Below are 15,175 nucleotides of genomic sequence, written 5' to 3' on the forward strand. Positions count from 1 at the left end.
TACAGTATCAGCCAAATGAGCCAATCTCAAAGTCTCCCCATGCTATCATGGACTATGGAATGGTGACATTAGCCTATATCTATATCATGAATGACCAAAGTCCATGCAATGACAACACATAGGCAAACTTACTTGTCACCTATATATCACAGAAAAAGAAAAAAGAAAAAAATATAATGTTTACGCAGAAACAATTCAGTTTCAGGAGATGCCAATTATGATAAATGGTTTGCTTGCTTGACAGTTCAATGTTTGTATAGGCCATTGTATAGGCTAGGCACCATCTCTGTTGACCACTACCCAAAAGCATTAGCTGTAAATGGAATGTTTTGGTGTCAGAGGCCCGGGGTTTTGCTTTGAGAGATTTTCCACCCAGCCAAGCAATAATCAATATGGGAAACACTGTAGAGGCAGAGAAATCAGATGGGTGTTACACATTGGTAATGGATGAGGCGAGTTTCTGTTTCCACCCATGTACAGCTTTATTAGCGCTATATAAAATGTAAATGAAGATCTCTGCTGGACAGTGTAGCGCTGGTCTGGTTATGTGAGGGAAACATCCCAATGTTCACATCTGCAACTCCAGACATCTTTTCAGCCTCCCACCACAGTCTCCTCCAGAAGAATGGCTTCTCTGTCTATTGGGACAAATAGGATCGTAAATCATCAACCAACTCACATTGCCTTCGTAGAGAACTGACAGATTCCTAGTATTTCCCGTAGGCTTCAGAGGATAAGATAACCATAACCCCTTACAAAGGCAATATTAGGCCTACTACAGGCCTATCAAATTAGCAGTTGCAAATGACATTAAACAGTTCATGGCACATGAGAATATTATAATACTGTTCTTGTTTCTCACCGACTAACTGGTTCGTAGAGAATGGAGACCACTATAGAGGTTGATACTCACTCATTGGAGAGGAGCGCCTGTGTTTCGTGGGGTTTCGAACAGCAGGTGGCGGTGAAGGACCTTTGTAGGCTACGGCTACGTCATCGAAACCAGGCAGGGAATAGATCACGTGACAATCCCGGATGTCAACAAACGATATCAACAACAGGGAAGTGTCAACGCTTCATTGTTACAGATTTTCCAATGGATTAACCGACATTTGATAATTCATTAATGTTACAGTCACTCGTGTACATTCTGAAAGGAACCATGAGTGCGTTCTGTTGATTCTACGCTAGTTTAGCTTTTGACGAAGACTTTCAACATGAGGTCCGATTCTCCTCTCTCCAGCGTCAACGTAGTGCTTGTTATGGCCTACGGAAGTCTGGTAAGTCTTAAATGAATGTGTTCTCGTGTTTTTCCTTAATATAAAGAATGCTTGACACAACTAGCTAGCTGTTGCGTTTCTCAGGACTCCTGAGTAATGGAATTAGCTTGCTAGCTACAGTATAGAGACAGGCAACACAGCAGAAGTGTCAAACAATGTGTAACAAAAAACAGGTTATATGACAGGCAATGAAGACGAACTGGGCACTTGTACGGAAAGCCCAAAACACAGTAAAATATAGCTAGCTTTTATTAAAGGGATAATTCACCAAAATTACAAAATGACACATTGGTTTCCTTACCTTGTAAGGTATGACAGCAATCCACGCCTTGGTTTTATTTCCCTTGCTTTGGTTTCGTTTCTAACCTTTTAGCATTTGTGGCACAAACCACATTCAAGTCATGGGACCGATGTTTGCATTTTTTTGCGCATCACGTCCAAATCATCTGAAAGTATCTCAAATTGATTCTGAAGCTCATCAAAGTCACTTATAGATGATTTGAACATGCTACATGGGATTTGTGTCACAAATGAATTTGGAAACAGTGCCAGGGAAACTTAACTAAAGCATTGATTGCGGTCATACCAAGACTGCTTATAGGGTATTGACACAAATGTCATTTTGTAATTTGGGTGAACTAAGAATGTATCTATTGTGGACAGGGTTTACGTGAGATTTTAGGTTCAAAACGTTTTGCAACGGAATCCGACTAATGAATACCCCCAAGTGGAAGTGCATTCTCCAGAGTGATAACTGCAACTAATCATAACAAACAATAATTCAGACGGACCAATAAGATGACAGTTACAAATCATATGATTACTGTAATTGACTTTCTGGAGGCACCTCCATGCAAGCTGTGTCAGTGTATGCTGAACAAAAATATAAACGCAACAATTTCAGTCAATTTAAATACATTCAATAGGCCCTAATCTATGGATTTGACATGACTGGGAATACAGATATACATCTGTTGGTCACAAATACCTTTAAAAAAAATGTAGGGCGTGGATCAGAAAACCAGTCAGTGTCTGGTGTGACCACCATTTGCCTCATGCAGAGCGACACTGTTGATTGTGGCCTTTGGAATGTTGTCCCACTTCTCTTCAATGGCTGAACGAAGTTGCAGGATATTGGCGGGAACTGAAACACGTTATCGTACACATCGATCCAGAGCATCCAAACATGGTGACATGTCTGGTGAGTATGCAGGCCATGGAAGAACTGGGACATGTTCAGCTTCCAGGATTTGTGTACAGATCCTTGCGACATGGGGCTGTGCATTATCATGCTGAAACATGAGGTGATGGTGGTGGATGAATGGCACAACAATGGGCCTCAGGATCTTGTCACGATATCGCAATTGTGTTCATTGTACTTGGTTAGAGCGTTGGGCCAGTAACCGAAAGGTTGCTAGATCGAATCACTGAGCTGACAAGGTAAAAATCTGTCGTTCTGCACCTCAACAAGGCAGTTAACCCACTGTTCCTAGGCCCTCATTGTAAATAAGAATTTGTTCTTAACTGACTTGCCTAGTTAAATAAATAAAATTTAAAAATGATGCCTGCCCATACCATAACCCCACTGCCATGGGGCAGTCTATTCACAACGTTGACATCAGCAAACCGCTGGCCCACACAACGCCTTACAGGTGGTCTGCGGTTGTGAGGCCGGTTGGACTTAACTGCCAAATTCTCTAAAGCGACGTTGGAAGTGGCTTATGGTAGAGAAATTAACATTACATTATCTGGCAACAGCTCTGGTGGACAATCCTGCAGTCAGCATGCCAATTGCACACTCCCTCAACTTGAGACAAACCTGTGGCATTGTGTTGTGTGACAAAATGGCACATTTTAGAGTGGCCTTTTATTGTCCCCAGCACAAGGTGCAACTGTGTAATGATCATGCTGTTTAATCAGCTTCTTGATATGCTACACCTGTCAGGTGGATGGATTATATTGGCAAAGGAGAAATGCTCACTAACAGGGTTGTAAACAAATTTGTACACAATTATTTTTGTGCTTATGGAACATTTCTGTGGTCTTTTATTTCAGCTCATGAAACATGGGACCAACACTTTACATGTTGCATTTATATTTTTGTTCAGTGTATATCTTGCCTTGTCAAATTCTATATTGTGTCACCCCCTTCTAGGACATACTCCTCTGGATAGGTTGATGTCTCTTCTAGGACATACTCCTCTGGATAGGTTGATGTCTCTTCTAGGACATACTCCTCTGGATAGGTTGATGTCTCTTCTAGAACATACTCCTCTGGATAGGTTGATGTCTCTTCTAGAACATACTCCTCTGGATAGGTTGATGTCTCTTCTAGAACATACTCCTCTGGATAGGTTGATGTCTCTTCTAGAACATACTCCTCTGGATAGGTTGATGTCTCTTCTAGAACATACTCCTCTGGATAGGTTGATGTCTCTTCTAGAACATACTCCTCTGGATAGGTTGATGTCTCTTCTAGAACATACTCCTCTGGATAGGTTGATGTCTCTTCTAGAACATACTCCTCTGGATAGGTTGATGTCTCTTCTAGAACATACTCCTCTGGATAGGTTGATGTCTCTTCTAGAACATACTCCTCTGGATAGGTTGATGTCTCTTCTAGAACATACTCCTCTGGAAAGGTTGATGTCTCTTCTAGAACATACTCCTCTGGATAGGTTGATGTCTCTTCTAGAACATACTCCTCTGGATAGGTTGATGTCTCTTCTAGAACATACTCCTCTGGATAGGTTGATGTCTCTAATGTACAGAGGTCTGTGTCTCCAGGTGTTTGTGCTGCTGTTCATCTTTGTGAAGAGGCAGATCATGCGCTTCGCCATGAAGTCTCGTAGAGGACCACATGTACCCCTGGGCCACAACGCTCCAAAGGTAAGACACACACACACTCAGTCTGCCTTATTTTAACATTACTTTTCTATACACGTGTTAATTTTCTCTACTTCCTTTGTCCTTTAGGACCTGAGACAGGAGATAGACTCTCGTCTGTCCAAGGTTCAGGAGATCCGCTTTGAGCCGCGCCTGCTGTCTGAACAGGACGACAGACTACAGAGTGGCGGTGAGAGAACACACACACACACACACATCATGTAGATATCTTTTCTACCCATTCTTTAGCTACAGTTGCCTTCTGTGAACTAAAAAAGGTGATCAATGTGTGCATGTGTGTGTTTTGCAGGTTGCTATGACTACCTGTACAGAATGAGGGCACTAGATGCCATTAGAGACTCTGGTAAGTCCTCTCCTGCCGTTTCACCCTGGCCTGTACATCTCACTGTCATCATCCCATCCCAGTGATAGTTATGTAGTAACTATGGTATACTTAAGCAATAAGGGCTATTCTTAAGCACGACGCAACGCGGAGTGCATGGATACAACTCTTAGCCGTTGCTATTATAAACTGGTTACCAATGTAATTAGAACAGTAAAAATAAATGTTTTGTCATACCTGTGGTATACCACGGCTTTCAGCCAATCAGCATGCAGGGCTCGAACCACCCAGTTTATAATGCTGCACATCCTCTTCACCTACTGTATGTACTACCTTATGAATCAGTGGCCTTCGACCTCTAGATCCATAACTCCAATTTGATCATAAAACATCTCATCTCCTGTCAGATATTCCGTTCAGTGAGTTGGGAGGGACTCCCACAGCTGTGACAGGGAGGAGATTCCGCGCCTGGCTTCTAGATCTGAGGAGTTCCCATTCCCTGTTCCGCAGCAGCCGCAGTTCCCTCATAGACACACTGCTGGAGGGCTACCACAACGCTCGCCACGGCACCGGGGTCAGTGTGTGTGTCTCTATTTTATCTGGGGGAGGGGGAGAGAAAGATGCCTGTGTCTCCACATGACATTGTGTCTGCCACTTACTGAGTGGTCTATAGTGTGTGACTCCTGTTTGTCTCTCTGTTTCTGAAGGTGTTTGGAGAAGCAGAGTTTGTCAAATACAAGGAAGCCCTGAACGAACTGGCCTCTGTGTGAGTATAGACACGCACTGTCATTTATCTAAGCACTACTCATGTGTTTTAATGAAGGTTTTTCAAGTTTGACTCGAGTAGTTATTCTTCTCTCCCCAGTGTGAAGAGCCACTCCAGCTCCACCAGTCTGGACCAGCATCACCAGTCAGCAGCTAAAGACCTGACCAGTACCCCAGAGCCCACCCCCCCCTCTCCCCCCTCCCAGGTCACATACCTGCCGTCAGCTGGGCAACGCACCAAACGACCAAAACACTTCCTGGAACTCAAGAACTTTAAAGACAAGTACAACACCTTGGAAAGCACATTCTGAGAACTACTATCTCCTATGGCATAACACGAAAAACTACAATTCCCTACAGCATACCTTGAGAAACGACAACTTGCTGCCTCTGACAACTGCAACTCCCTACAACCCTGAGAACGTACAACTCCCTAGAGAACAACCTGAAAACTACAACAACTTCTACCACTTTAAATCTGTTTTGTTGCGAGTACTGGACTCACTTTTCCTTCTCTATTTCCATAGTAGATAGCCTGGTGGGAAAAAATCTGTTGTTCTGCCCCTGAACAAGGCAGTTAACCCACTGTTCCTATGCTGTCATTGTAAATAACAATTTGTTATTTTCTGACTTGCCTAGTTAAATAAAAAAGAAATTAAGGTAGTGATAAGTAGAGCTCCTGGACGGGACAGATACTGGAGGGGACAGATACTGGGGTTTGTGGTAAAAGAAGAGGTTGGTGAGTTAGTGAGAGACTTGTTAGTGCCAGCGGAGAGAGAAGAGACTTGGTAGGGTTGGTACTTGGTACAGTTGGGAAGACTGGAGCACAGCAGGATTAACAGTAGCACAGCAGTATAGGAATGACAGTAACATTACGCTGCCTTACTAGTCCTGAGGAAAAACACTGCCTACTGCCTATCATGCGTCTCACATAATAAATAGTGCACTAGATTTAAGCTTATTTGACCTTAAACATCGTTGTGAACTTTTGCACAGACTTTGCAGGTAGATCATCATGTAGGGCTATGCAAAAAGAGATGAGACCAGACAAGCTACATGCAGTTTCTATGCATTAATGCAGGGTTTCTCAAACTTTGTCCTGGGGACCCCAAGTGGTGCACGTTTTGGTTTTTGCCCTAGCACTACACAACTAACTCAAATAATCAACTAATCATCAAGCTTTGATTATTTGAATGAGCTGTGTCGTCCTAGGGCAGAACCTGAAACGTACATGTCTTTGTGTTCCCAGGACTGAGTTTGGGAAACGCTGCATTAATGCACAGTATTAGAGTAAGACTTGTTTATAGTGTGTTCAGTGCTAACTAAGCTATTGATGGACTAACGTTATAGCAGACCAGCATTCCTCACAATGGCCCTGGAGAGCTACAGTACAGGCTGTGCAGGCTTTTGTTCCCGCCTAGCACTAACACACCTCCAATCAAGCTGATTAGTAGAATCCGGTTAGTCACTGTTGAGCTGGAACAATACAGCCTGTAACTACAGGACCAGGAGAGAAGAACTATGGATTATTCCAGTATTACTGCTAGATATTTCCAGTATTATTGTCCTGTTGCCAGCACTTGTTTAGGGCAGAGCCATGTATATACATATATATTGCTCTGGTTTAGGGCTAGTGTTACAAGGAAATAAACATGCTACACAGTCTGACTGTTGTCCATTTGCGGCATAAAAATGATGATACTTTTTAGTGTACAATTTTCTTTTTTTGCTGAAATATTTTTTTGTATCCCATTTTTAAAGATATTAATGCTTTATTCTAATTGATTTTAATACAATTAACTTATTACGTGTATGAATGGTTGAATACTAAAACCGTAATATATTCTTGAGGTGCGAGTTGGCTATATAGCCTGGGTTCCAGTCCGATCTATTCATAATGAGGTGTGAGTTGGCTATAAAGCCTGGGTTCCAGTCAGTTTCTGCTTTAACCAATCCCCACTCTCTCTTACAGCAGAAACAGACTGGTATGGTACCCAGGCTCATATGAATCATCAGTGGAGTTATCTAAAGCACCTACAGATTTGGGACCAGGCTAGAGATTTATGGGTTGAGTAATATTGATGTATGATTGTAGCACAATGTTCCTCCAGTCAAATGTGAACAGCCTCAGAAGTGTGTTCGAATCTAATGGGTTGTGTGTATGATTGATGTATGATTGGGACCAGAGGAGGCTGGTGAGGAGAGGACACCTCATAATAATGGATGGAATTGGATGGTAACAAACACATGAAAAAAATCAGGTGTTTGATTTGTTTAATACCATTCTATTTATTCCGTCCCAGCCATTACTATGGCCTGATAATAGTGCTGAATAGGCTGCTTTATGTTTTAATGGACTCCCCTGATCTATCCTCTGTGCATTGTAATACATACTGCAGCTGCCATTCCATTAAAGTGGTACCACTGGACCAGAGATTATTGACTGATGGTGATATCTTATGACATTTGAGATTCAACTCAATTCTAGTGGTGTAGGCTACATTTCTCCCCCAAGAACATTATAAATTGCTCATTTCTTTAATAGCCTTCAACTGTAAAAGGGGAACATGCCCAAGTGTTATGGCTTCATGTGCCTTTTCTCCCAGCAATTGTTGGTCTATCATGTGACTCACCACCAGGGGGCGGACATTCACTATGCATAAACTACAGTACTGCACTATGCATAAACTACATAATATAGAATTAAATTATAATAATGAATATAGAAATGTGAATGAGAATATTTGACTCACTAGTACCCCCTCAAAAAACATGAAAAAAACCACAATTATTTTCATACATTTATTAAAATAACAAAAACACAAAAGTATATATATGTTGTTAACACACACTAAAATGTCTACTGAAATTGTTTTCCCTACAATGAAAAGTTGTATTTTCACATAAATACATAAAGATGATTGTCACACACTAAGTGTCAGGCCAAACATTCCTGTCTGAATGATAAAACAAACAAAAAAAATCCCAGAGTAAGACTACAGGGATATCAAAGAATACCACATAAACAAATAAATATAGTTATGTACAAAGCTGATGATAGTGGATGAAACTTCAGGTAACTGAAATGGATGCAAAAATGTGGATAATGTCAACAAGACTTCTTGCAAGGTTAGTACTTGTCAGAAAGAATCATCTTCATTTTCTTTAGACTTTAAAGTGACATCAGTATTGGTGAGGGGGACTTCTAATCCACACATACTAGACCAAACATCCCACTTTCTCAATGAACAAAAGAACAAACATGGCCTTTAACTTTGTATTCAAACCATGACACATCACTGTGGCCGCTGCGTGACCATGTAAGTATATTTACAAAAAGTCAAAGATTGTCTTCCTCCCTTTCAGGTGTGAAATAAAGAGGATTCTAACAGTGGACTCTAGGTCACAGACACAGGAAGTAGGTTAATGGGGGACTCTAGGTCACAGACACAGGAAGTAGGTTAATGGGGGACTCTAGGTCACAGACACAGGAAGTAGGTTAATGGGTTACAGAAGGGTTTGATGGAAAACTATATCCTCTATCCTTAATGTGTTTCTGCTTCTCCAATACCTATATACTGTAGCAACACTCCCTCTATCCTGCCTTGGTGCCATGGTAAAAAGATGACAAACTGGTTGTATTCTGGTTTCTTACCCTCCATCTCTCTCTCTCTCTCTCTCTCTTCGATCCCCCTCTCAATCATCAGCCATTTTATTTCTCTGTTATGGCCCAACCTGGCATGGTTGCCTCCTCTCTGAGGCCAAAGTACTCGGTCTGTTATCAGACCCTCACTGACCACAGGGTACTGCTATCACACTGTCTCTGGTCCTCTCTCTCAGTAGTAAAGTCGTTCAGACGGACTTCAACAGATGACAATAGATTATGACACTGGGTTAGAAAGAATAATCTGTCTGCTATGAATAAATAGACTTCTATTGTGAATCAACTCTATCAGTATATCTATGTCCATACACAATCCAAAACCGTACACACACACGAGGAGGCTGGTGGGAGGAGCTATAGGAGGAATAAATGGAACGGTATGAAACACAGCAAACATGTAAACCATTTTGACTGTTCCATGTATACCATTCCAGACATTACAATGAGCCCCTCCTCCTATAGTTTATCCCACCAGCCTCCTCTGACACACACACACACACACACATTGCATAGTGTCCTATCGAAGGAGTGTGGCCATGGGTGGCTGGTGGTCAGTTGATGTGATGTTGTGGTCACCTCAGTTTAAACTTCATACGTGTACTGTGATGTTGGTGTGGTAGTAATGTGGTGGTGGTCTATTTCAGTCCGTTGTTGCTTAGCTTAGCAGGTTTGGTGTCGTTAGGTTAGCCCCTTCTCCCTCGCTTTCACCAGTTCAGGACTTGGTCTCAATGATTTTGATGAAGGGAAGAGGCTTGTTGGACGAGTTGGTGGGCTTCAAAGGCTTACTGTGGAGGAGAGAGGGAGAAAGAGAGAGAACAGAGAGAGAGAGAGAAATGAGATCGATGCCAAGGTTTTACTCTGGGGAACACATCACTAGTGAACAGTTGAGGGACACTATGGGGATGTGCTGAGGTTAGAAGTATGTGTGGAGGGCTGTGTGAGGCCAGGCGGCTGTTTCTGGTCAGTCAGGGGAATGAGGGGGCAGGTGTGTGGTGAGTTGATGACAGGTCAGGCGTGTGGTGAGTTGATGACAGGTCAGGCGTGTGGTGAGTTGATGACAGGTCAGGTGTGTGGGGAGTTGATGACAGGTGAGGCGTGTGCTGAATTGATGACAGGTGAGGCGTGTGGTGAGTTGATGACAGGTCAGGCGTGTGGTGAGTTGATGACAGGTCAGGCGTGTGGTGAGTTGATGACAGGTCAGGCGTGTGGTGAGTTGATGACAGGTCAGGCGTGTGGTGAGTTGATGACAGGTCAGGCGTGTGGTGAGTTGATGACAAGTCAGGCGTGTGGTGAGTTGATGACAGGTCAGGCGTGTGGTGAGTTGATGAAAAGTCAGGCGTGTGGTGAGTTGATGAAAAGTTGAAAAGTCAGGCGTGTGGTGAGTTGATGACAAGTCAGGCATGTGGTGAGTTGATGACAAGTCAGGCGTGTGGTGAGTTGATGACAGGTCAGGCGTGTGGTGAATTGATGACAGGTCAGGCGTGTGGTGAATTGATGACAGGCCAGGCGTGTGGTGAGTTGATGACAGGTCAGGCGTGTGGTGAGTTGATGACAGGTCAGGCGTGTGGTGAGTTGATGACAGGTCAGGCGTGTGGTGAGTTGATGACAAGTCAGGCGTGTGGTGAGTTGATGACAGGTCAGGCGTGTGGTGAGTTGATGACAGGTCAGGCGTGTGGTGAGTTGATGAAAAGTCAGGCGTGTGGTGAGTTGATGAAAAGTCAGGCGTGTGGTGAGTTGATGACAAGTCAGGCATGTGGTGAGTTGATGACAAGTCAGGCGTGTGGTGAGTTGATGACAGGTCAGGCGTGTGGTGAATTGATGACAGGTCAGGCGTGTGGTGAATTGATGACAGGTCAGGCGTGTGGTGAGTTGATGACAGGTCAGGCGTGTGGTGAGTTGATGACAGGTCAGGCGTGTGGTGAGTTGATGACAGGTCAGGCGTGTGGTGAGTTGATGACAGGTCAGGCGTGTGGTGAGTTGATGACAGGTCAGGCGTGTGGTGAGTTGATGACAAGTCAGGCGTGTGGTGAATTGATGACAGGTCAGGCGTGTGGTGAGTTGATGACAGGTCAGGCGTGTGGTGAGTTGATGACAGGTCAGGCGTGTGGTGAGTTGATGACAGGTGAGGCGTGTGGTGAGTTGATGACAAGTCAGGCGTGTGGTGAATTGGTGACAGGTCAGGCGTGTGCTGAATTGATGACAGGTGAGGCGTGTGGTGAGTTGATGACAAGTCAGGCGTGTGGTGAGTTGATGACAGGTCAGGCGTGTGGTGAGTTGATGACAGGTCAGGCGTGTGGTGAGTTGATGACAGGTCAGGCGTGTGGTGAGTTGATGACAGGTCAGGCGTGTGGTGAGTTGATGACAGGTCAGGCGTGTGGTGAGTTGATGACAGGTCAGGCGTGTGGTGAGTTGATGACAGGTCAGGCGTGTGGTGAGTTGATGACAGGTAAGGCGTGTGGTGAGTTGATGACAGGTCAGGCGTGTGGTGAGTTGATGACAGGTCAGGCGTGTGGTGAATTGATGACAAGTCAGGCGTGTGGTGAGTTGATGACAGGTCAGGCGTGTGGTGAGTTGATGACAGGTCAGGCGTGTGGTGAGTTGATGAAAAGTCAGGCGTGTGGTGAGTTGATGAAAAGTCAGGCGTGTGGTGAGTTGATGACAAGTCAGGCATGTGGTGAGTTGATGACAAGTCAGGCGTGTGGTGAGTTGATGACAGGTCAGGCGTGTGGTGAATTGATGACAGGTCAGGCGTGTGGTGAGTTGATGACAGGTCAGGCGTGTGGTGAATTGATGACAGGTGAGGCGTGTGGTGAATTGATGACAGGTGAGGCGTGTGGTGAATTGATGACAGGTGAGGCGTGTGGTGAATTGATGACAGGTGAGAGGTGTGGTGAATTGATGACAGGTGAGGCGTGTGGTGAGTTGATGACAGGTGAGGCGTGTGGTGAGTTGATGACAGGTGAGGCGTGTGGTGAGTTGATGACAGGTGAGGCGTGTGGTGAGTTGATGACAAGTCAGGCGTGTGCTGAATTGATGACAAGTCAGGCGTGTGCTGAATTGATGACAGGTCAGGCGTGTGGTGAGTTGATGACAGGTCAGGCGTGTGGTGAATTGATGACAGGTCAGGCGTGTGGTGAATTGATGACAGGTCAGGCGTGTGGTGAATTGATGACAGGTCAGGCGTGTGGTGAGTTGATGACAGGTCAGGCGTGTGGTGAGTTGATGACAGGTCAGGCGTGTGGTGAGTTGATGACAGGTCAGGCGTGTGGTGAGTTGATGACAGGTCAGGCGTGTGGTGAATTGATGACAGGTGAGGCGTGTGGTGAATTGATGACAGGTGAGGCGTGTGGTGAATTGATGACAGGTGAGGCGTGTGGTGAATTGATGACAGGTGAGAGGTGTGGTGAATTGATGACAGGTGAGGCGTGTGGTGAGTTGATGACAGGTGAGGCGTGTGGTGAGTTGATGACAGGTGAGGCGTGTGGTGAGTTGATGACAGGTCAGGCGTGTGGTGAGTTGATGACAGGTCAGGCGTGTGGTGAGTTGATGACAGGTCAGGCGTGTGGTGAGTTGATGACAGGTCAGGCGTGTGGTGAATTGATGACAGGTCAGGCGTGTGGTGAATTGATGACAGGTCAGGCGTGTGGTGAGTTGATGACAGGTCAGGCGTGTGGTGAGTTGATGACAGGTCAGGCGTGTGGTGAATTGATGACAGGTCAGGCGTGTGGTGAGTTGATGACAGGTCAGGCGTGTGGTGAGTTGATGACAGGTCAGGCGTGTGGTGAATTGATGACAGGTCAGGCGTGTGGTGAGTTGATGACAGGTGAGGCGTGTGGTGAATTGATGACAAGTCAGGCGTGTGGTGAGTTGATGACAGGTCAGGCGTGTGGTGAGTTGATGACAGGTCAGGCGTGTGGTGAGTTGATGACAGGTCAGGCGTGTGGTGAGTTGATGACAAGTCAGGCGTGTGGTGAGTTGATGACAAGTCAGGCGTGTGGTGAGTTGATGACAAGTCAGGCGTGTGGTGAGTTGATGACAAGTCAGGCGTGTGGTGAGTTGATGACAAGTCAGGCGTGTGGTGAATTGATGACAGGTCAGGCGTGTGGTGAATTGATGACAGGTCAGGCGTGTGGTGAGTTGATGACAGGTCAGGCGTGTGGTGAGTTGATGACAGGTCAGGCGTGTGGTGAGTTGATGACAGGTGAGGCGTGTGGTGAGTTGATGACAAGTCAGGCGTGTGGTGAGTTGATGACAGGTCAGGCGTGTGGTGAGTTGATGACAGGTCAGGCGTGTGGTGAGTTGATGACAGGTCAGGCGTGTGGTGAGTTGATGACAGGTCAGGCGTGTGGTGAGTTGATGACAGGTCAGGCGTGTGGTGAGTTGATGACAGGTCTGGCGTGTGGTGAGTTGATGACAGGTGAGGCGTGTGGTGAGTTGATGACAGGTGAGGCGTGTGGTGAGTTGATGACAGGTGAGGCGTGTGGTGAGTTGATGACAGGTGAGGCGTGTGGTGAGTTGATGACAGGTGAGGCGTGTGGTGAGTTGATGACAGGTGAGGCGTGTGGTGAGTTGATGACAGGCCAGGCGTGTGGTGAGTTGATGACAGGCCTATGATGGGTGTGTGTCTGCCTGAGTTACTGGATGTGAATTACCTGTAGACAATCTGGGTGTGGCGGTCTGATGAGAGGTGCGAGTTTGACCTTTCACCTCCCAGGAAGTAGTCCATCTGATCATGCATCTCCCGGTTCTAAACACACACACACACACAGTTGAAGTCGGAAGTTTACATACACTTAGGTTGGAGTCATTAAAACTCGTTTTTCAACCACTCCACAAATTTATTGTTAACAAACTGTAGATTTGGCAAGTCGGTTAGGACATCTACTTTGTGCATGACACAAGTCATTTTTCCAACAATTGTTTACAGACAGATTATTTCACTTATAATTCACTGTATCACAATTCCAGTGGGTCAGAAGGTTACATACACTAAGTTGACTGTGCCTTTAAACAGCTTGAAAAATTCCAGAAAATGATGTCATGGATTTAGAAGCTTCTGATAGGCTAATTGACATCATTTGAGTCAATTGGAGGTGTACCTGTGGATGTATTTCAAGGCCTACCTTCAAACTCAGTGCCTCTTTGCTTGACCATGGGAAAATCTAAATAAATCAGCCAAGAACTCAGAAAAAGAAATTGTAGACTTCCACAAGTCTGGTTCATCCTTGGGAGCAATTTCCAAATGCCTGAAGGTACCACGTTCATCTGTACAAACAATAGTACGCATGTATAAACACCATAGGACCACGCAGCCGTCATACCGCTCAGGAAGGAGACGCGTTCTGTCTCCTAGAGATGAACGTACTTTGGTGCGAAAAGTGAAAATCAATCCCAGAACAACAGCAAAGGTCCTTGTGAAGATTCTGGAGGAAACAGATACAAAAGTATCTATATCCACAGTAAAACGAGTCCTATATCGACATAACCTGAAAGGCCGCTCAGCAAGGAAGAAGCCACTGCTCCAAAACCACCATTAAAAAAAGCCAGACTACGGTTTGCAACTGCACATGGGGACAAAGATCGTACTTTTTGGAGAAATGTCTTCTGCTCTGATGAAACATAAATAGAACTGTTTGGCCATAATGACCATCGTTATGTTTGGAGGAAAAAGGGGGAGGCTTGCAAGCCGAAGAACACCATCCCAACCATGAAGCACGGGGGTGGCAGCATCATGTTGTGGGGGTGCTTTACAAAATTGATGGCATCATGAGGCAGGAAAATTATGTGGATATATTGAAGCAACATCTCAAGACATCAGTCAGGAAGTTATAGCTTGGTCGCAAATGGGTCTTCCAAATGGACAATGACCCCAAGCATACTTTCAAAGTTGTGGCAAAATGGGGCAACAAAGTCAAGGTATTGGAGTGGCCATCACAAAGCCCTGACCTAGAAAATGTGTGGACAGAACTGAAAAAGCATGTGCGAGCAAGGAGGCCTACAAACCTGACTAAGTTACACCAGCTCTGTCAGGAGGAATGGGCCAAAATTCACCCAACTTATTGTGGGAAGCTTGTGATGAAAGAAATAAAAGCTGAAATAAATCATTCTCTCTACTATTATTCTGACATTTCACATTCTTAAAATAAAGTGGTGATCCTAACTGACCTAAGACAGGGAATTTTTACTAGGATTAAATGTCAGGAATTGTGTAAAACTGAGTTTAAATGTATTTGGCTA

At 44.9% G+C, this 15,175-nt stretch overlaps 2 protein-coding genes across 4 annotated transcripts in view; one reads left to right on the forward strand and one right to left on the reverse strand.

Annotated features, from left to right (window-relative positions):
- The first annotated feature begins 1,000 nt into the window (after positions 1-1,000).
- LOC139572762 (protein C1orf43-like) lies at positions 1,001-7,708 on the forward strand. Of its 2 annotated transcripts, none has more exons than XM_071395515.1 (7): positions 1,001-1,280; positions 4,068-4,169; positions 4,257-4,356; positions 4,477-4,530; positions 4,917-5,083; positions 5,217-5,275; positions 5,357-7,708. In XM_071395515.1, exons 1-7 carry the CDS (start codon positions 1,218-1,220, stop codon positions 5,583-5,585), a joined length of 774 nt encoding a protein of 257 aa, XP_071251616.1. In that variant the 5' UTR covers positions 1,001-1,217; the 3' UTR covers positions 5,586-7,708. The 2 variants fall into 2 exon arrangements, with proteins under 2 accessions (XP_071251616.1, XP_071251617.1); XM_071395516.1 differs by having other exon boundaries at positions 5,375-7,708.
- Positions 7,709-8,062: 354 nt separating this feature from the next.
- LOC139572759 (tuftelin-like) overlaps positions 8,063-15,175 on the reverse strand; it is a 24,140-nt gene continuing 17,027 nt past the window's right edge. For both annotated transcript variants that reach the window (XM_071395512.1, XM_071395513.1), the window contains exons 11-12: positions 13,591-13,685; positions 8,063-9,723 (exon numbers count right to left, since the gene is read on the reverse strand). In XM_071395512.1, coding sequence (XP_071251613.1) covers positions 9,651-9,723; positions 13,591-13,685 — 168 coding nt within the window. In that variant the 3' untranslated portion in view covers positions 8,063-9,650. The remainder of the gene's footprint in view (positions 9,724-13,590; positions 13,686-15,175) is intronic.

The sequence above is a fragment of the Salvelinus alpinus genome, chromosome 4, assembly GCF_045679555.1.
Source record: "Salvelinus alpinus chromosome 4, SLU_Salpinus.1, whole genome shotgun sequence".
NCBI classification, from domain to species: domain Eukaryota; kingdom Metazoa; phylum Chordata; class Actinopteri; order Salmoniformes; family Salmonidae; genus Salvelinus; species Salvelinus alpinus.